General features: G+C 67.9%; 2 protein-coding genes across 5 annotated transcripts; both read left to right on the top strand.

Moving 5' to 3' along the window:
• Positions 1-641: 641 nt before the first annotated feature.
• On the top strand, positions 642-6,597 carry SCRT1 (scratch family transcriptional repressor 1). Its single transcript, XM_038555828.1, has 2 exons — positions 642-1,134; positions 3,119-6,597. Exons 1-2 carry the CDS (start codon positions 1,020-1,022, stop codon positions 4,054-4,056), a joined length of 1,053 nt encoding a protein of 350 aa, XP_038411756.1. The 5' UTR covers positions 642-1,019; the 3' UTR covers positions 4,057-6,597.
• On the top strand, positions 5,104-20,031 carry DGAT1 (diacylglycerol O-acyltransferase 1). 4 transcript variants are annotated; one of them, XM_038555824.1, is made up of 18 exons: positions 5,104-5,328; positions 7,356-7,504; positions 14,507-14,594; positions 16,222-16,262; positions 16,343-16,428; positions 16,511-16,563; positions 16,746-16,851; positions 16,959-17,072; positions 17,176-17,250; positions 17,339-17,442; positions 17,559-17,597; positions 17,689-17,730; positions 17,806-17,850; positions 17,931-18,043; positions 18,128-18,193; positions 18,297-18,384; positions 18,464-18,526; positions 18,604-20,031. In XM_038555824.1, the coding sequence occupies exons 1-18, from the start codon at positions 5,278-5,280 to the stop codon at positions 18,757-18,759; spliced, it is 1,479 nt and encodes a 492-aa protein (XP_038411752.1). In that variant the 5' UTR covers positions 5,104-5,277; the 3' UTR covers positions 18,760-20,031. The 4 variants fall into 4 exon arrangements, with proteins under 4 accessions (XP_038411752.1, XP_038411754.1, XP_038411753.1 ...); XM_038555826.1 differs by lacking the exon at positions 5,104-5,328 and adding an exon at positions 7,248-7,277 and having other exon boundaries at positions 18,604-19,010; XM_038555825.1 differs by lacking the exons at positions 5,104-5,328; positions 7,356-7,504 and adding an exon at positions 9,954-10,205 and having other exon boundaries at positions 18,604-19,010.
• Positions 20,032-20,104: the final 73 nt, after the last annotated feature.

Here is a 20,104-nt window from a genome sequence, read left to right as displayed (position 1 = left end):
ATTTCCGCCGGCTTCTCCTCCCTCCCCGCCCTCCCCCTCCCTCAGCTCCCGGGCTTTAAAAGCCAGAGGCTGGGCCCGGCCGCAGGCAGAGGCGGCCGCGGGCGCAGGAGGCCGGGCCCAGGAGCTGTCCGAGCGCCGAGCCCCGCCCCCGGAGCCCCCGTCCCTCCCTCTCTCCTTCCCTCGGCCCGCCCTCCCTGCGCACCCCTCCCCCTGAGGACCCCCGCCCCCCGCTCGCCGCCGCTGCCGCCGCCGCCGCTCGCTCCGGCTGCAGAACAATAAAGCAAGCCTCCCAGAGACCCCCGCCGAGGACCCCCGCCCGGCGGCCGAGCCCCCGCGGCCCGCCCCCCGCCGCCCGCCGCGGCTGAGCGCGCCCGGTCGCTGGCCGAGGTGCTGGCCGGGCCGGCGCTGGCCGCGGTGCTGAAGCTGCTGGCGCTCCCGCCGCCGCCGCCGCCGCCGCGTTCTCCGGGCCCGGCGCCTCCACCCCCAGGGGCATGGGGGGTCGCTGACTGAGGCTCCGCCACGGCGGTGGGGGGGAGGGGAAGGGGGCCGCGGAGCCGGGCCAGCCCTGCACCCACTCGCAGCCTCCGGGCTCGGGACGGAGCCGCTCCCCCCTTCCCCCCCCCCCCCAACCCCCCCCCCCCCCGGCCTCCTCCCCCGCCTGTCCAGGGGCGGCACTGCGGGCTGGGAAGCCGGGACCAGAGGAGGGAAGGAAAGAAGGAAGGAAGGAAAGAAGGAAGGAAAGAAGGAAGGAAGGAAGCGAGGAGAAGAGAAGAGAAGAAGAGAAGAGAAGAGAAGAGAAGAGAAGGAAGGAAAAGAGGAATCCGGAGAAGCAGAGGAGGAAACGCAGGGCAGGCAGGCAGGAGGAGAGAGGACGGCACTCCAGCGGCAGCATCCAGAGGCCAGAGTGGGGACCCGTGCTGCCTCCGCCGCTCCTCGGATGGTGACGGGGCCCCGCCGCGGCCGCAGCCCCCCCGCGCCCCGGCTCCGCAGGCCCGCAGCGCCGGAGCCCCGCAGGAATCATGCCCAGGTCCTTCCTGGTCAAGAAGGTCAAACTTGACACGTTCTCCTCGGCGGACCTCGAGAGCTCCTACGGGCGCGCCCGCAGCGACCTCGGAGTGCGACTGCACGAGAAAGGTGCGAGCTGGGCTGAGGCTGGGGACGGCAAGGGACCCAGGGCAGTGCTGGAGGGGGCAGAGGACCAGAGTACTGGGGAGGCAAGAGGCAGGGGCCCCGGGAAATAGACCCGAGGAACCAGAACTAGAGGGAGAGGGAGGCTGAAGCTGGACTGTGGAGGAGGGTGGGGAGAGGGGAACGCAGAGGCAGGCCAGAGCAGGGCCACGGCCGCCGGGCAAGGAGAGTGCCAATGCGGGAGACGAGGTGGGGAACAAGGGACGGGAACAGGAAGTGCCCGAAGGTACACACCGACCCACACCCTGACCATGCGGGGACAGATGCAGTCGTACGGACACCTGGCTGATATGACAGGACCTGTCATGCGTGCAGACCCACACCCAGAAGCCTGGGCCTTCCTCGGCATCATCCTGTCTTTTTTTTGGCTAGGGTCAGGGGAGTGCTGCGAGTTCCTGGGAGTAGGCATGGGTCCAGTGGGGGCCGCCACCTGTCAGGACTAGAGTGTCAGCAGAGAAGCAGCAGTATTTCCCCTGCAGCCGGGGTCAGGCAGGAGGATGTGGGCAGGAGGGTTGTACGTAGGGAGGTCCCAAGTGCTGGAATCAGGGGGAGGCTCTTTGTGTAAGGTTGCTCAAGTTCAAGGACAACTGTTAGCATGCAGGCAAGAGGGCTGGGAGTGCCAGCGGCGGCCTGGGGTGATAGAACAAGTGTGACCTGAGCCTGTGTGTGAGCCTGTGTGCGCCCATGTGACTGCGTGCGGCCATGTGACTGTGTGCGCTTGTGTGTGACCCTGTATGAGTGTGTGCCTGCCTGTGTGCCACTACATGGGACCATGTGACTCTGAGGCCGCTGTGCACCCATGTGACTGGCGACCCTGGCTGAGAGTGTGTCCTGGGTGGCTGCATGTGTGACCCTGCATGAGTCGGTGCTGGGCTGGGATCAGCGTGCAGCCCACCCCGTTGAGGACACTCCAGGGCTGACGGTGGCTGGGAGGCTGGGTGTAACCCTGGAGAAGCCAGAGGCTGCATCGTGTGGTGTGTGCATCTGTGACTTTGAGGTTGTGAGATCCATCTTGTGCCTTGAGAACAACTGCGGTTATCGGCTTGAATGATGCTGCCTGCCTGCAGCTTGCCTCAGTGAAGGTGTCCCCTGCTGGGTGCCCTGGCACTCCCTGGTCACCCGCCCACCGGAGGCTTGGGAAGGCCCCGACAAAGGGTTAGGGCCTGGGGGGAGAGAGCTATGTGGAACAAGGGAGGGCCCAGGGGGTGCGGGATGACCGAAGGGAGTGGGCGAAGAAGTAGAGTAGATGGAGGGAGACCGGGCTGGAGCGGGAAGGGGGGTCCAGTCCAGTGAGGAAGAGGAGACACCTGGGCGGAAGGAAGGAGGTACTACCGGGTGGGAGGGGCTGCCGGAGGGAGAAGTCTTCAGGGCCCGTGGCGGGGGGGGGGGGGGGGGGGGGGGGGGGCGGCTCGGGGGCCAACGAGGGGCAGCATCCAGCTCGGGCACGAGTTCTAGGTGCCGAGGGGAAGAGCAGGTGGGAACCCCGAGAGGCAGGAGCGACGGGGTCCCTTGGTGGGCGGTCCCGGCTTTGTGCGCTGCGGGTCCGCAGTGTGTTGCATAATCAGGGAAAACTGCTGAAGTGGGGAGAACCCGAGGGGGAGGAGGGGTGGAGGAGGAAGGGCGAGGGAAGCGCCGCCCCTCCCCCCTGACCTTGAGGCTCCGCGGAAGGGGGGCAGCCGCGCCCGAGGATGCGCCTCTGTCCTCCCCCTGCGCGGGTGGGGCGGGCGGCGGGGGCGGAGCCGGGCCCGGTCTCATCTGTCCTCTCTTCTCTCCACCCCCCCTCCTCCGTGCTCCGTGCCCCGCGGTCCCCGGCCTCTTCTCCTTTGTCCTTCTTCCTGTTTGCTCCTTCCCGGACCCCGTGTGTCCCGTCCGCTGCCCGCTGCCCGCTGCCCCCTCCCTCTGTCTGCCTGTCTGTCCGCCCGGCCCCCAGGATACCTCAACGACTACGCGGGGCCCGCCTCCGTCTACGATGGCGATGCGGAGGCGGCCTTGCTCAAGGGGCCGTCCCCGGAGCCCATGTACGCCGCGGCCGTGCGCGGAGAACTGGGCCCGGCGGCCGCGGGCTCGGCACCGCCCCCCACCCCGCGCCCCGAGCTGGCCACGGCCGCGGGCGGCTACATCAACGGCGACGCGGCCGTCAGCGAGGGCTACGCGGCTGACGCCTTCTTCATCACCGACGGGCGCTCGCGCCGCAAGGCCGCCAACGCCGCCGCCCCCTCTACGGCCTCGGCGGCGGCTCCCGACGGCGACGGCGGAGGCGGGGCCGGGGCGGGCGCGCGCGGCGCGGGGTCGGGGGCCGGGGCCCGGGGCGGCGCGCGCGCGGGGGTGAGCACAGAGGCGCGCGCGGGGCCCGGGGCTGGCGGCGCGGGGGGCCGGCACGCGTGCGGCGAGTGCGGGAAGACGTACGCCACGTCGTCGAACCTGAGCCGCCACAAGCAGACGCACCGCAGCCTGGACAGTCAGCTGGCGCGGCGCTGCCCGACGTGCGGCAAGGTGTACGTGTCCATGCCGGCCATGGCCATGCACCTGCTCACGCACGACCTGCGCCACAAGTGCGGCGTGTGCGGCAAGGCCTTCTCGAGGCCCTGGCTGCTGCAAGGCCACATGCGCTCCCACACGGGCGAGAAGCCCTTCGGCTGCGCGCACTGCGGCAAGGCCTTCGCCGACCGCTCCAACCTGCGCGCTCACATGCAGACGCACTCGGCCTTCAAGCACTTCCAGTGCAAGCGCTGCAAGAAGAGCTTCGCGCTCAAGTCCTATCTCAACAAGCACTACGAGTCTGCATGCTTCAAGGGCGGCGCTGGCGGCGGCGGCCCCGCGGCCCAGGCGCCCGCCGCCTCGCCGCAGCTCGGTCCCGTGCAGGCCTAGGGCGGCGGTGCCAACGCCAGCCCAGCCGGTCGGCTCTCAGCAATACGGGCCCCCAGGGAAGTCTCCGCCAGCGCCCAGGCGGAGGGGCCGGAGGGCGGGCCCCTCCTCACAGCAATAGAGGGAGGGGGCCCGGCCCCGCCCCGCCCGCCGGGGGCCTTGTCGGCCCCTTCAAGCAATAGGGTCCTGAGGGGAGACCCACCCCGACCCCCCTCCCTTCCCCTCCAGGGTGCCCCAGGCTTTTTCCCAGCAATAGGGTCGAGGAGACCCCGAACCGAACCTCATCTCCGAGTTAGGTCTCTGAAGACCGGGGTGGGGTGAGGTGGGGAGCACCCCCCTCCCTCCTCTGCGCCCCTGGGTCGTGTCGCAGAGACTCAGGTCTTCCCCACCCCTTTCCAAGCCTTCCAAGGGCCAGGCCTGCGGCCTAGACGTCCGGGGAGCAGGCGGGGGGAGGAGCGGGAGGGGGTCCTGCGGAGGCGGCCCTGCTCCTCGGCCTCCGCGGAGCCCCGGGGGTGACAGACGCGTTGGGGACGGGAGAGAGGCGGGCGGCGGCACCCTCTCCCTCGGGGCCGCTCCGGGGCCTGGGTCCCCGCCGCCCCGCTCTCCCGCCCTCGCATCCTCGCATCCTCTGCCAAATCCGAATTCTTCCAGCCCAGCGTCCCGGGCTCTGTCCTTCATAACGAATAATAATGACGCATATCGAATCGCATGGACTTATCCGACCTCCTCAGATCCCAGCGCCCCCGCCCCGGGCCCCCCCCCCCCTCGTCCCCGGGCCCTCGGTGCGGGAGGCCGGAGCCCGGCCCGGCAGGCAGGCCTGGGCACGGCCCATCACACACCTCTCTGTATTCGCTTTGCGGGTAAAGCCCCCTGGGGGGGTTGCGGATGCGTCGGGTTTCTTTCTTTCTGTATTTGTACGTTTTATTTATGAACGGATTGCACTCGGGTCGGGGAAGGGGCGCTGAGGCCCCCATCCTTCCCGCCGACGCCGGGGGCTCGGGACGTCCGGGGTTACCTTCCCCGCCCCCTGGGCCCCGCCCCCACTCGGTTGCCAACTTTCGCCCGTCTATGCCAAAGCCTCGGCGGCGACCCCGCCCCAAGGGCCCGCCCCATTGGCCGCCGCCTTTGTGACGTCACTGCATGCAGCCCCACCCCCTCCCGTCCCTTCCCGGGGCTGCCCGCTTCCTGTCCCTTAGTTAGTCCGACGCCGACTATAGAGCAATAATGCGCACTGCATGCGAAGCTGCCGCCGCCTCTAGAGTTACTGAGAATCAGGTATCCCCCTGCCCTACCCACCCCATAGGCCCCTAGATCAGGGACATTGCGCGGGGCCGGACGCGCAGACTTTCTTTCCCCCTCCTCCCTCCCCCCCACGGCAGAGCCCTGCGGGTGTAACGGCTCCAGGGGCAGGGGCAGGGCGGTTGCGCCCGAGACCCCTCCTTCAGTCATCCATCACCCACCGACGGACTGTTCATTGGGCACCTACCATGTGCCAGGCCCGCTGCAGAGTCGGCCAGAGATGCAGCGACCTGCGGGGGGTGCATGTGGGTGACAGGGGTCCAGCAGGTTTGGGTGGGCCAAGGAGGGCTGCATCTGCAGAGAAAGGCCTGGTCCCTAGACCCAGCCCTGCATCCCCCTTACCTCTTCCCCGCCCCAGCCAGGGGCCAGTGCTGGGTGCAACTGGGTTCGACCTTTGACTTGCACCTGGCGTTCTCAGCTCAGGTGGCACAGACCCAGGGCCCCAAGGCCCAGCATGAGCAGGGCCACCCATACCACCAACTCTCAGTCCTTCCATCTCCTGGCCTCCCGGGCTCTGCTGTGTGGGGCCAGGACCGCAGGCCAGACAAAAGGTGCACGCTGGAGTGTATGGCCTGGTCAGCCCCAACCCACTGGGCACCAAGCTGCTACCCAGCTGCACCTGCCGGAGCAGACTGAGGGCCCAGCCCAGCAGGGCCCATATCCAAAACCCTCTATACCACAGCCCCGTGTCCACACAGCTCCCAAGCAGGGGCCTGCCCTCCTGTGCTGGGCACACCCGCATGCACACGCACACACAGGCGCCCCGCCGCACCCCCACATGCCTGTCTACCTACCTAAGGAGAAGGCCAGAGGGCCATGGGCCGGCCAGGGCTCCCGCTTCTCCCTACACCCCGCCGCCGTGGAAAGCCATGGGCCCCCTCCCGCCCCCATAACTAAGCAGCACAATAACCGACTTAGCGAATTCAGGTAGAAGGAACGTTTAGGTAGCACCTATTTTGTACTGATTCTACGAGTAGGGCCCGAGATGCGGGGGCCCTCGGGTGGGGGTTGCGGCCGCCGGCCTGCCCCGCCCCCACCCCCGCCTGAGCCCCGTCGCCTTGTACATACTCCCACCCGGAACAGGCCGGGATTTTTACTCGGGCCGCGCCCCTCTTCCGCCCCCGTTTGGGGCTGGGCCGGCCGGACAGACGGACGGACGGACAGACCTCCTTCCTAAGCACAATAGCACCAGCTCCCCGGAGCGCCGCACCTCCACGAGGAGAATAAATGCCACTCTTGATAGAACTTGGAGTGTCGGGTTGATGTCTGCAGCGCTGGGCCTACAGGGGCGCTGGGATGTCGGAGGGCCGTCTGTCCAGTCCTGCTGCGTCCTGGGGGGGCTGGTGCAGGCCGGGCGCTGGCAATGGCAGCCTGCCCATGCAGCCCCGGGGGCAGCTCACTGCCTGTGTCAGGCGTGCCAGTGTCCCTTCTCAGGAGAGGGCTGTCTTCATCCTGCCAGGAGGGCCGGCTTGGCAGGCTGAGGCGTGGGAGGACTCCCCTGAAAGCAAAGCAGCTGGCATTTGTCCAGTGGCAGGTTAATCCACCCTGTGCAGGAGCTGAGGGAGCCAAAGGTCTCCTGCCTGAGGTCAGGCCCAGCCCAGAAATGACCTAGACTCACCTGAGTTGGTACAGCAGGGCCTGCAGACCTCTGGCCTACTTTCCCTGCAGGGGATCCTGCTGCCCCTTGGGCCTGACGGCCACCAATGAGCCCTCCTCAATGCCAGTGGAAAAAAGGGGGACAGCAGGGGGTGCAAGATCTAGCCCCTTCCTGCTCCGTGCTGCCCACATCCTGACCCCCGCAGTGTGAGGAGGCCTCCAGGGACAGCTGACCCATGCTGGTTCTGGGGAGGTGCCACTCAGGGGACAGAGAGGCTTCCACAGCCACTCACAGCTCTTGAGCTCTAGACAGGATGAACCAAACTGAGGTGAGGGGCAGGACTGGGCTGGTCAGGGGCAGCCCGGGGACAGGGTCACCTGCCCTAGCAATGCCTTCTGATACCCAGGTAGGCAGGTATGAGCTGAGGGGCCTAGAGTCTTTGGAGACATGCCGTCAAACCAGGTCATCCCAGAGCAAGCTGTGTGAACCCTGGCAGGAGACAGGTCTGCCCAGACTTCATCAAGGTGGACGGCCCAGGAGCCTGAGCTGCAAGAGGTAAGCCTGTAGGCTGCTCAGGGTGGGGCTCAGGTGGAGGTGGGCGCCCTCTTTGGGGAGCACTAGGAGCCTGTGGAAACCTCTGGAGTGAAAGCCACTGCTCCGGGGAGAGGTCAATGTCCTGGACCTTTCACTGTCCCCAGGCTGGGGATGGCTTCGTAGGAAGAATCAGCCCCAGGGAGGACAGCTTACCCGAGACCCGCCTTTGACAGCAGCCCTTCCCCACTACTCCAACCGCCACGCCCCCGAAGTCACACCCGGGGGAGTGTCCAGGCCGGAGGAGCGCTCCTCCCTTGCCAGCTCCTGGGTGTGGACCAGAGGTCTCTGCTTCTGCAGGCCCCCGAGGGGCCCTGGGGTGGAAGGGCGGGACCTGCCTCCCCGGGCCTGTCCCTCAGTCCCCATAATCTCCACGGACAGGACCCTGCATCCCGAGCCGGGTCTGCCCGCTGGCCCCTCTTTTTGGGCGCCTGCCGGCGAGGCCCAGCCTCTGGCCCCTGCGCAGGTGCGGCGCGGGCAGGGGAATGGCCCTCTCGCGCCCGGGTCGCCAGGCACCCCGTCTCCGGCGAGCCTCCCCCTCTCCCGAGGTGACTGGGGCCGCGGGGAGGGGGGAGGGAGCCCCCGCGTGGCCTCCCGAGGCCCCGCCCACGCGGCGCAGGCCCCGCCCCGGCGCCGAGGCTCCTCCTCATCTGTGTTCGGGCAGCCCGCGCCTGCCCCGCGCCTGCCCCGCGCCTGCCCCGCGCCTCGCTGTCCGGCTCCCCGCGCACCCGCTCAGCGCCCGAGCTTCGACGGCCCGGCCGGGGGCCCCGCGGGGCTGCTCCTCCCGGTGGTGCCTCGTCCACTCCAGTCGCTTCACTCCTGCTGTCACTTGCCAAAGAACGGCTTGGAGCCGGTCGTGCACGCGGGCAGCCGCTTCCAGCCTCACGGTTCCCGCTTCCTGGCCGCTGCGCTCGGCCGAGGCCGACCGGGAGCCTGAGTCCTCAGTCTTCCCCGACAGCCGGGGCGGGCCCCGTGGCTCTGGGCTCCGCACTGGAAGGACGGCGCAGCCAGAGGGCACGCGGAGACCGTGGGCGCGCGTGGCAGCGCTCCCGGGGCACACTCCTACGCTGCGGGCGCCCGCGAGGACACCCCTTTGTTCACCTTCGCTCGGGATCGGCATTCGGCAAGGCCTAGCGCAGCCTGGCGCAGGCCAGCTCGTGCACAGGCCCCGAGGTCTGCAGGACTGGATGGGAGAGCAGGTCGGCAGCGTAGGCACGTGGGAGGGGCTCTCCTGCCCAGGCCCGCAGCCCCTGGGGTGGGTCACTGGAAGACACGGCCCGGTAGCCCCAGCCTGCCAGGTACGGATGGCGGGCTATCAGTCCCCGATGGCCCAGTGGCAATAGGGACGTGTCACCGAGGGCCCAGACACTGTGATGAAGGCGGTGGCCAGTCCGCACGAAGACGCCACTAACCTCAGGCCGACACTCTTGGTATATTTGCTTCTAGAGAGGCGCTCTTCTTGGCCTTGCTCACCTCGGGCATGAATGGCTAATGGAGTTTTGCTGCTGGGTAAACCTGGCTGAGCCCCCAGGAAAGCCTCGCACCCCGAAATCCAGGATGCTCACACTCCAAGCCCCACACACAGATGCGTGTTAAGCTAAGGTGGGAGGGAGGCGCACTTGCCACCTCGCAGTCGTGCGAGAAACGGGAGCCGCTAGGTCTCCAGGCTCCCCAGGCCCTGGCAAAACTAGCCTGGGTGGAAAGGATGGCGGCCCCGCAAGCCTGCGTAAGGGGCCACCCGGGGAGGGGAGTCCTTGTCCCCGCGGGGCCCGGGGCTGTGGAGCCACCGGGCAGGGCGGGCGTCCCAGGGACCGGGGCCTGGGACTCTGTCCTGCTCCATCTTTCGGTCTGGCGCTTGTGTGGACAACCTCAGCTGAGGAAAAGCAGGTGCTAACTAGAGGGCTCCCCGACGTGCGCTCGGGGCCCACACGCTGGGTGGGGCAGAAGGCGAGTCCCGCGCCCTGGCCGGCGGACGCTAACCCGGGAGGCCCCTCGGAAATGATTACGCCCCGGGCTCCGCGCCTGGCTGAGCAATGGCGCAACCCTGCGTTTCCAGAGGGATGAGCAGCAGGGAAGCGGCCGGGGGAGCTCCGCGGAGGCGCCGGGGCCCGCGGGGAGGAGGCTGCGTCACGGGCCGCACGCCCCGAACCCCGTCCTCCCGGCGTCCCGGGCGACCCCGGCTCCCAGCGTGCCGCGCGCGGGGCGACCACGACTCCCAGCGTGCCCCGCGCGTCCGCGGACTACAAATAGGCGCGCGCCGCGCCAGTGAGCGGCTCCCAGAGCAACGCGCCCGCGCTCCCGGACGGCCCGGAGGGCGCGCGCTGATTGGCGGCCCGGGCCAGCGCGCGGGCTACGGCGGCCGGCAGGGGGCGGTGGCGGCCGTTGGCCGAGGGGCTGGAGGCGGGGCCGCGGGCCTTGGGTGCTGCGAGCCCGGCGGGCCACGACTCTGCCGGGACAGGGTGCGGGTTGAGGCCATGGGCGACCGCGGCGGCGCGGGCGGCTCCCGGCGCCGGAGGACGGGCTCGCGGCCCTCGAGCCAGAGCGGCGGCGGGCCTGCGGCGGCGGAAGAGGAGGTGCGGGCCGCGGGCCCCGGGGGCGACGGGCCGGCCGCCGACAAGGACGAGAGCCGCGGCTCCGACGCGGGCGGCAGCCACTGGGACCTGAGGTAGCGAGGCGCCTCTCCCTCAGCGCCGACCCCTGTCCGGGGCCCTCGGAGTGCCCGGGCGCTCCCCGACTGGGCGTGGGCAGGTGTGCCCTGGGCCCCGCGGGGGAACTGAGGCACGGACCGGAGAGCCACCTGCCAAGGTCACCAGGTGGAAGCGCCCCGCCTCCAGACGCCCCTCCGCGCAGCCCGGGGGCGCCCGGCCCAGCCCCCGTGCGCTAGGAGAGGAGGCCGGGGAGGCCCTCGGGGGCTTGCTGGGGCGGCTGCCCGCGGCCCGGGTCGGCAGCCTGAGCGGTGGTCTGGTCCTGCACGCCGTCCCCAGAGTTGTGTTCATGGGGGCCCCTCCTTCAACCCAGAGCTTGGCTGGCCCGGGGCCCTGCTTATGTTAGCAGAAGTGTCCTCTTGCGGGGCAGAATCGGGCTCTGGCGGTGCCCACAGGTGGGGCAGCCTGTGTAGCTGGGGGGCTGGCAGGCAGGCGTGGGGAGCTGGTCGAGCTGATGGGCGGACTTGGCCGGGTCAGGGCTCCCTCCTGGAAGCTGGCTCCACGGCCTCCCTCTGCCACCTCCAGCCTCGTCCTCCCGCTGCTGACCTCCGCTCCTGCCCAGGGGTCCTCCGGGCCTTTGGCGTGGGGAGTGCCTTTGGGGCTACAGGTTAGCACGGAGGAAGTGGGCAGTTGGTCAGTGTGCCTGCCAGGATCTGCTGTCTCGGTAGGAAGAGAGGCTTTCTTCACCATGGCGAGGGGGGGGGTGAGGGCAGCTGGGGTCCGTGCCCTCGGGGTGCTCACAGTCCACCTGGAGATAAGGTAATCTCAGCACTGAGGAGCGTGGGCAAAGGTCAAGCCCAGAGTCTGCAGGTGCCGCAGGCGCCGCTGTGCGGAGGAGGAGGAGGAGGAGGAGGAGGAGGAGGAGGAGGAGGAGGAGGAGGAGGAGGAGGAGGAGGTCTGCGGGCCAGTGAGGGAGGCTGCGAAGTCCCCGCTGCTAACTGCCGTCCAGGAGGCAGGGGCATGGCTAGCACCATCTCATCCAGGGGTGGCAGGACTTGTCTTTTTATTTATTTATTTATTTATTTATTTTTTATTTTTTTAGGACTTGTCTTTTGTGTAAGATGGGGGGCGCTGGCTTTGGGCCCAGTGGCCACTGCGGGACAGGCTCCTCCCGCCTCCACAGGGCCAGGTGTCGGGAAGCCTCACCTGTGCTCCTGATAGCTGGGCTGAGCCAGTGCAGCCCTGTCTCCCCAAACTCAAGGTCGACCCCCAGGAGGAGGATCTGGAGATGGCAGGGATGGCGGGGATTAGGGATTACACCCCTCCTGGTCCCCAGGCCAGGCAGGCCTTCCCGAGCCTTCCATTTCCCCATTCCTCCTTACTCCCCGGCCCGGGCCTCCTCCCCTCCCTACACTTCCTGCTCACCTGGGCCTGGGCAGGTGGGTCAGGCCTTGGGTGTGTCCCAGACAAGGTGTGGCCATGGGGCGGGAAGGAGGGGGCGCCGCACACAGCGCCCTGTCCCGGGGCATGTGGCCCTTGGTTCATGGGCACTCCAGGCAGAGCCTTCTGGGTGCAGGGTCCCCCCCAGGGTGTCTGTTCCTGGGTCTGAGCATGTGGAGGGCCCACCTCCTCACCTTGTATCCCAGGAGTCAGCTCAGAGGCTGGGTGAAGGAAGTGCTGACAGGGTGGCAGCGGGGAGGACAGCCGGCCCTGGAGCTGGACCCTGAGGTCCCCAGGTGTGACCCTCACTGGGGGCTGTGTCCCTGGGCGAACTTTGGCAAGCCTAACTCTCCCCGTGCACCTACCTCCCAAAGGGGATGTGACGGATGTGACACATGTAATGAGTTACGATGACCGTGCTGGCTGGGTGGACCTGGGGAGCAAGTGTGGGACGGCTGCAGGGCACAGGGGTGTGGGTGGCTGCTGGTAGCAGGGGAGAGGGCAAGGCCAGCTGTCTGCCCTCTGGTCCACTGTGGGCCGTACCGGCAGGGCTGGACCTTGTGGGCTTTGGTGGGTGGTGGGCTTCCTCCCCTGGGTCTCTGACCTGTGGGGAAGTGGGGTGCCTGGGGTTGGGGTGGGAGGAGCTCCATGGAGGGCCTGGGGAGTGGGGGTGGGCAGGTTGGGGAGCCCTCGAGAGCTGGACAGAGCCTCACGGCAGGGATCTGAACACGTTTTTATGATGTTGTTTGGTGTCAGATTTGGAAAATGATACCCCTTCCCCAGCCCTGTTTTCTTCTTAGAGATGGCTGAAAATAAAGCCAGCGTGGTCTTGGCGGCCCAAAGGGGACAAGGGGTCACATTGTCCTGAAACGTTCGCTGGATGGATGTTGACGTGCAGATGGGGGTGGCCCTGGGATGGCTCCAGTGAAAGCGAATGGGCTTACACTTGGCAGAGGGTCTGGCCCGGGGACAGGCTCAGAGACTGCTCTCTGGGCAGTGGGGCCTTGACCTCTGCTCGCCTCACAGAAAGGCAGGCGCAGAGACTCAGGGAGAAGAGGGCCTCAGTGGTCTTACCGCAAGGCCCAGGACAGACAGACCTGGGAGCTGGACACGAGGAGGCCAGGCCTGTGGCCGGGACAGGCTGGTGGGCCGGGCGCAGCGCGGGCCTTGCCTCCACCCTGGCTATGGGGTGCCGGGGAGCATCGCAGCCTTCCCAGCCCCTCCCTCCCAGTGGGGCCGTCTGGGTGTTGACCACAGCCGTAGCAAGGCTGGCCACTGAGGCAGGGTCAGCCCTGAGAGACATCTGCTACGGGGCCCCCGCTGTGTCCTCCTGAGTCCGCTTGTCCTGCCTGGGTGCCTCACGAGGGGGAGACGTGCGTACACAGGAGGGGAGGGGAGGCCCAGGGCTCCCGTCTTACAACACTGGAGGCCTTGCTCAATGCTGTGTGGGGCTTCCTGGTGGCACGGCAGCCGGGGTGGGTAGGGCAGGCTGAGCGCCCCAGGGGCTGGGCTGCGGCTAGGCTATGGGTAGCCCTGGCCACCCTGTGGCCCTTCTTTTTTTTTTTTTTTAAGATTTTATTTATTGGGATCCCTGGGTTTTGGGTTTGGCGCCTGCCTTTGGCCCAGGGCGCGATCCTGGAGACCCGGGATCAAATCCCACGTTGGGCTCCTGGTGCATGGAGCCTGCTTCTCCCTCTGCCTGTGTCTCTGCCTCTCTCTCTCTCTCTCTCTCTGTGACTATCATAAATAAATAAAAAAATAAAAAAAAAGATTTTATTTATTTATGAAAGACACAGTGAGAGAGGCAGAGACACAGGCAGAGGGAGAAGCAGGCTACATGCAGGGAGCCCGACGTGGGACTTGATCCTGGCACTCCAGGATCAGGCCCTGAATCAAAGACAGACGCTCAACCGCTGAACCACCCAGGCGTCCCTCCCAGTGGCCCTTCTGCTACCTGTGTCACCCTGAGGATCGGGCGGGGATGTGCGGGCCGCTTCTGCTTCCCCTTCCCCATCAGGTGGGAGCTCTCCTGGGTGGGCTCTGAGGTCGCTTCTTCCTGCTTCTGCGGGGACCTCACCGCCATCAGGCCCCTCTTGCCTCTTCGGCCGGGGCAGGAGCACAGTACTTACCCTGTGGTTGAACTGGGCCGGATTCCGCTCTTTTAGAAACAGTTGGAGGCTACGGGAGCGTATGAGGCCCGGGCCCCTGCTCCCAAGGCGCATGTGCGTGTCCAGGTGCTCAGCTGGCCCAGGGCCCCGCGCCCACTCAGAGCTGCATGGGCCCAGCATGGGGAGGAGGTGGTTTGAGGTGGGGGCCCCTCGGGGCGCTGGGTGGCAGGGTGGGCTGATGAGCAAGGCAGGTCCAGGCGCTGCTTCCACGTCTGCAGCTGCAGAATCGTGGGCTGGGCCTGTGGCTCCCGGAGTCTGACGCCCCCTGTAGCCATTGCGCATGGTGGCGCCAGGGGCCTCTGGGGAGCGCGGATGGGCTCTTGGCCTGCGGTGCTCCAGCTCCCTGTCGCCCTGGGCTGGGCAGGGCCAGCTGTCCTCCTGTCCTGGAAGGACAGGCTTCTGGGTGGTCCTGAGGGCTTGGTCCTACCTGGCCCCCCTGTGATTGTGGAAGGGGAGTAGGACGTGTGGGCGGGAGAGTGGGCAGGGTGGGCCTGCTGGGCTACAGTAGATGACAGTTGCCCTGTGGGAGGGGCTGGGGTCCGGCCCAAGGCTGGCTGCTGAGGGGCTGGACTTGGCTGGGCCCCTGGGCTCGCGGGGCGGGGGGTGAACCCACACCTGGTCCTGGCCCGGGGTTCTCACCGCCCGGGGGACAGGGGGAGCCCACGCTGCTCCGCTGGTGCCTGCTGGTGAGTGTCTGTCTCCCGCCCTACCAGGTGCCACCGCCTGCAAGATTCTTTGTTCAGCTCTGACAGTGGCTTTAACAACTACCGTGGGATCCTGAATTGGTGTGTGGTGATGCTGGTGAGTAGGCTGGTGTCTGGAGCAGGTGTCCCTGTGGCAGCTGGGGCCATGGCCCGAGGCTGGCCTTTGCCTGGGCACAGGCTCTGCCCTTGGGGGAAGGCGCCAGAGCTTTGGTGTCCGGGCTGCGTGGGCGAGAGGTTGTGGCGGTGGTCCCTGCATGGGCCACACGCCTCTCCTCCGTGTTGAATCCCAGAAACAGCAGGTGTGGGTGGTCTTGGGGTCCAGAAAGAGTCTCTTCTGTTCCGAGGGATCCTCGTGGGCTGGGGTCCCTGGCAGGCCTGGTCGGGGGGAGCAGGGGCAGGCTGACGGCTCTTGGGCTCAGCCTGGCAGCTCCGGGCTCCGACAGCGCACTCGGCCTCGGCTCTAGGTGCCCCTCTGTGTCCACCTCCGTGGGTGGCCTGGCTGCGGCCCCGGCCTGCTGGCACCTTGGGTGGGGCTGCGCTCGTGGCCAGGGAGCAGCCCGCAGGGTGGGGCAGGGGGCAAGGGCCTTGGGCCCAGTCCCTGCTGCGCAGGCTGATGTGGCCAGAGGCCTTTGACCCTTTCCTGACATCAGCACCTCTGTCTTGGGTGCGGCTTGTGGTTATTGCTCCTGGCACACCCACATCCTCCTGTCATGGCTCCCTGCTCCGCGGAGCGGTTTGGTGGGCGGGAAGCTGGCTGGGCAAGGGGACAGTGGCTCCAACACCTGCCCGACCCTCAGATGTGTCCTTGGACCCTGGAGGCCTTCCGCATGGGCCCCGCTTGTAGAGGCAGCCACGGAGGGCAGGCCCTGGGCCACTTGGCAGCACTGCCTGTTCCCTGCAACCCTTTGGGCCTGCCTGGCCCTTGGCCCAGCCCCAGAACCTTTCCCCTGCTCTGCTCCCTTACCGCGCCCCTGCTGGACGGGATGTGCACCCCGGGGCCGGGGCTGTGCTGCGCTCCCTCCACCAGCGGGGCCCACCAGCAGCTCTGGCTCCTGCCTGCTGTGGGCTCTAGGAGGGGCCACCACCGGGCGTGGTGGCGGCACATCTGTGCCCCGCAGGAGGTTGGCCCATGTGGCTGGGGGAGGGCGGGCTCCTGTGTCTCTCTGCGCGTCACCTCCTTGTGAAGCCTTCCCTGACCACCCAGGTAAGGGATCCCAGCAGTGTCCCCTGGCCAGCATCACTATTCCACAGAGTGTGCCGCAAGCCCTGCTCAGGGCTTGAGTTGAGGGCACCCGGCAGGGCCTGTGCTCTCTGGGGTGGAGCAGGAGACCCTCGGACCTGCAGAGGGAAGCCATTCCCCAGCCCCGGGCCAGACTCAGGAGCCCATCTTGCTGGGGCCGCGCTGGGGCCATGGGCCCGGGCTCGGAGAGTGGAAGAGGGCAGTCTGGCCTCAGCTGCCTAGCCCCCAGGACTGGTCAGCTTCTCCCCACTCCCCGGGGTGTGGGACATCCTGGGGCCTCGGGGCCCTGGCCCGCTGCTAGGGAACAGGTCATCTGTGCTGCTGGTGTTGGGGTGATGGGGGCACTGCTGCAGGACTTCTTGTCCCCGCAGTGGTGTGGGGTGAGGTGGACACCCAGGGCTCTTGCCCCTCCGGGTGCTGAGAGGAGCTGGGGGGCAGCCTGTGACCAGGGCTAATGGGGCTGTGCCCTTCCTCTCTCTTGCAGATCTTGAGCAATGCACGGTTATTTTTAGAAAACCTCATCAAGTGAGTGTCCTCCCCAGGGCCCCGGCCCCGCCCCTGAGGCCCCTCCCCACCTGCTCAGGCCCTCATCCCCTGGTCCCCAGGTACGGCATCCTGGTGGATCCCATCCAGGTGGTGTCTCTGTTTCTGAAGGACCCCTACAGCTGGCCCGCCTTGTGTCTGGTTATTGGTGAGCTGGGCACCAAGGAAGCCCTCGGGTGGGGAGGGCCAGGGGTGAGCTGCTCCTGAACCTGGGGCACTTCTGTCCTCAGTGGCCAATGTCTTTGCTGTGGCTGCGTTCCAGGTGGAGAAGCGCCTGGCGGTGGTAAGCAGTGCCGGGGTCCCCTGTCCCGCCCAGAGGTCAGCTCCCCTCGCTGGGCCTACGGTTCAGGCTGCGAGTAGCTCTCCTGGGAGGGGCTGTGCCGCAGGCCTGGCGGCCCTCCCCCGGGGGGCCCTTGGCCGAGGGAGTGGGCGCACTGGTTGAGCACTGTGCTCCCCCCATCCCAGGGTGCCCTGACGGAGCAGGCTGGGCTGCTGCTGCACGTGCTCAACCTGGCCACCATCCTCTGCTTCCCGGCAGCCGTGGCCTTGCTGCTCGAGTCCATCACGCCAGGTGCGCCGCGTCCTTCACCCCAGCCCGCCCCAGGGGCCTGCAGGAGAGACCCCGGCCTCCTGTGGGCCGTGTGGGAGGGCTGTGGCCTGAGCCTGCCTCTCCCACAGTGGGCTCCGTGCTGGCTCTGATGGTGTACACCATCCTCTTCCTCAAGCTCTTCTCCTACCGGGACGTCAACCTGTGGTGCCGAGAGCGGAGGGCACGGGCCAAGGCCAAGGCTGGTGAGCAGCTGCCCGGGGTTGGGGCCTCGGCGCTTGGGTCACCGGCCACGGGGGTCCAGACCTGGGCCACAGCCAGGCCTCACCGCCCCTCGCTTGCCTGTAGCTCCCGCAGGTAAGAAGGCCAACGGGGGAACTGCCCAGCGCATGGTGAGCTACCCGGACAACCTGACCTACCGAGGTGAGGCCCTCCCGGGGCCACGGCAGCGGGGGGCGGCCCTGAGCCGGATGGGCACTGGCCTCACTCCCGCCCTCACTCCCTCCCGCAGACCTGTACTACTTCCTGTTTGCCCCTACTCTGTGCTATGAGCTCAACTTTCCCCGCTCTCCCCGCATCCGAAAGCGCTTCCTGCTGCGGAGGCTCCTTGAGATGGTGAGGACGAAGGCTGGCTGGGGGGGCTTGGGGGCTGCTAGTTGCTGGGGGGTTTGGGGCGGGCCAGTGGCTAGGGGCCGGGGCCTTAGCTTGGTGTTCTCTGCTTCCTCCCTCAGCTGTTTTTGACTCAGCTGCAGGTGGGGTTGATCCAGCAGGTACTTGGGGCGGGGCGGGGCGGCGGGGGCGGGAGGGGCGGGCGGGGTGCGCTTCCTAGCCAGGGAGCTGACACTGTGCCCTCCCCTGCAGTGGATGGTCCCCACCATCCAGAACTCCATGAAGCCTTTCAAGGTGAGTGGTGGGGTTCTCCCGGGGCGGGGGGCGCGGCGGCCGGGGCGCGGGGCCAGCTGAGCTCTGTCTCTGCAGGATATGGATTACTCCCGCATCATCGAGCGCCTCCTGAAGCTGGCGGTGAGCGGCGGGGCGGGGCGGGGCGGGGCGGGGCGGGGCGGGGGCGTGCTCTGCAACCTGGCACCTGCCTCCCCCTGCAGGTCCCCAATCACCTAATCTGGCTCATCTTCTTCTACTGGTTCTTCCACTCGTGCATGAACGCCGTGGCCGAGCTCATGCAGTTCGGAGACCGGGAATTCTACCGGGACTGGTGGTGGGTGGCCGGGGCCTGGCGTGCCGGGGGCGGGGCCTGGGCGGGGCCGGGCCCGCTCCGTCACTCGCTGCTCCCAACCCCCAGGAACTCGGAGTCTGTCACCTACTTCTGGCAGAACTGGAACATCCCGGTGCACAAGTGGTGCCTCAGGTGGGCGTGGGCAGGTGTGCGGTGGGCGGGAGGCCGGGGCAGGGGCCGGGGTTGGGGCCGGAGTCGGAGCCAGGCACCCGTCCCACGGCCCCTCCCTCCGCAGGCACTTCTACAAGCCCATGCTCCGACGGGGCAGCAGCAAGTGGGTGGCCAGGACTGGGGTATTCTTCGCCTCCGCCTTCTTCCACGAGGTGAGCGCTCTGCGGGCCCCCTGCCTCGTCCCTGGGCGGTGTGGCTGAGCGCGGCTGATGCCCTGTCACCCCGTTGCAGTACCTGGTGAGCATCCCGCTGCACATGTTCCGCCTCTGGGCCTTCACGGGCATGATGGCTCAGGTGAGCGTTCCCTCCCCAGGCCCCCCCGCCCCGCCCCCGGGTCCCTGTGGCCAGCTGATCTCCGCCCGTGTCTCCAGATCCCACTGGCCTGGATAGTGAGCCGCTTCTTCCAGGGCAACTATGGCAACGCAGCTGTGTGGCTGACACTCATCATCGGGCAGCCGGTGGCCGTGCTCATGTACGTCCACGACTACTATGTGCTCCACTATGAGGCTCCTGTGGTGGGGGCCTGAGCTGCCCCGGCTGGTCCTCATGGCCACCTCCTCACCTCACTGCCCAAGGCCAGAGCCAGCCCCCACCTGCGTGCTGGGGAGGGAGGCTGGCTCTCCACTGCCTCCTACCAGCCCCCAGAAGGCCTCTCTGCCCCTATGGGGCTCCCTCCTGCCCCACTCAGGGAATGGCAGACCGGGCACAGGCCAGGGCCCAGGGACCTGTGCCAATCTGCCCAGGGGTTGAGGGAATCAATAAAGTGCTGTCCAGAGTGGTTGCCCTCAGCCTGCTGGGGTTGTGGGGTGCTAGTGGCGCTCTCGGGAGAGGGTCTGCGTCCCGCTGGCCCTGTCAGTGCCCACACCTCCTGGGGGTGCCATGTCCCGGGAGGCAGCCACGGTGACTGATGGAGGCCCGCTCCTCCCCGCACCCCCCACCGCCCAGCAAGGCTCAGCTGAGGTCCCACATCCTGTCCTGTCCCCGCCCCTGTCAATCTCGAATGTGTGTGCGTGTGGGGTGGGAGAGCGGCTCGGAGCTGCGTGTCCCTGTGCTGGGGCCTCGGCAGGGGCCCCAAGGACCAGGACCAGCTGCTGGCTGGTAGGGCCGCGTGCCTGGGGCCGTCCCTGGGCTGTGGGGTCACAGCAGTGGCCCATGGACCCTCGGGCATGCTCTGGGTCTCCTGGATGAGGCAGGTGGCCTGGCCAGCCCCTGACCTGGTGTCCCTCAGGAGCACACACGCATCCTCTGCCCCTGCCAGGACCCCAGAGGAACCCTCAGCTCCTCTGGTTTGGGGCCTGTCCCCTCAGCTCTCCCCACCCTGGGCAGGGCAGTTCACACAGCCTCAGGATACCCCGCTCGCAGGCCCGACCACCTGCCAAGCCTGAGAGGTGGGGACAGCCTACCTCGGCCGGTGGGCTCTCTCTACTAAAGACCCTGCGGCCAAGGCAGGGGTGTGACAAGGTGCCTGGGTGGTGGCCTCAAGAGCCCTGCAGCCCCTGCCTCCTGGTAGCTGTCACCCTGGGCCGTGCTGAGGATGGGGGGTAGGGGACGGACGCCGGGGGCACAGAGCATCAGGTGGGCTGCTCTGGTCTGTTGCCCCCCACCCCTCCCCTGCTCCCAAATCAGCCCAGTGCCTTGAGACCGCGTTAAGAGCAGGGACGGCTGTGCCAGGAAGATACACATGGCGTGCCCGTCCACGCTCTTCACCCCCCCGCCCCGGTCCCCTTGTGGGGAGGGTGTTCCAGCGGGTCCATCCCACTGCCCCCGTCCCATCCTTTAATAAAGAATTGTGAGCCACACGGTTCCTGTGGAGTGAGGTGCGCACAGCTCTGCTCTGGACATCTGCCTTCCCTCCAAGGCGGCCACCACGGC

Source organism: Canis lupus, chromosome 13 (genome assembly GCF_011100685.1).
Source record: "Canis lupus familiaris isolate Mischka breed German Shepherd chromosome 13, alternate assembly UU_Cfam_GSD_1.0, whole genome shotgun sequence".
Lineage (NCBI taxonomy): Eukaryota > Metazoa > Chordata > Mammalia > Carnivora > Canidae > Canis > Canis lupus.
The sequence above is the reverse complement of the archived record's forward strand: the minus strand, read 5'-3'. Positions and strand labels throughout refer to the sequence as shown.

Bases quoted from the DNA above. Each gene is read 5' to 3' on its own strand.
- DGAT1 (XM_038555824.1), top strand. From the start codon at position 5,278: ATGCGCACTGCATGCGAAGCTGCCGCCGCCTCTAGAGTTACTGAGAAT. The intron at 7,505-14,506 runs GTAAGCCTGTAG...CCGCCCTACCAG, and splicing joins AGGAGCCTGAGCTGCAAGAG to GTGCCACCGCCTGCAAGATT. The intron at 14,595-16,221 runs GTGAGTAGGCTG...TCTCTCTTGCAG, and splicing joins ATTGGTGTGTGGTGATGCTG to ATCTTGAGCAATGCACGGTT.
- SCRT1 (XM_038555828.1), top strand. From the start codon at position 1,020: ATGCCCAGGTCCTTCCTGGTCAAGAAGGTCAAACTTGACACGTTCTCC. The intron at 1,135-3,118 runs GTGCGAGCTGGG...CCCGGCCCCCAG, and splicing joins AGTGCGACTGCACGAGAAAG to GATACCTCAACGACTACGCG.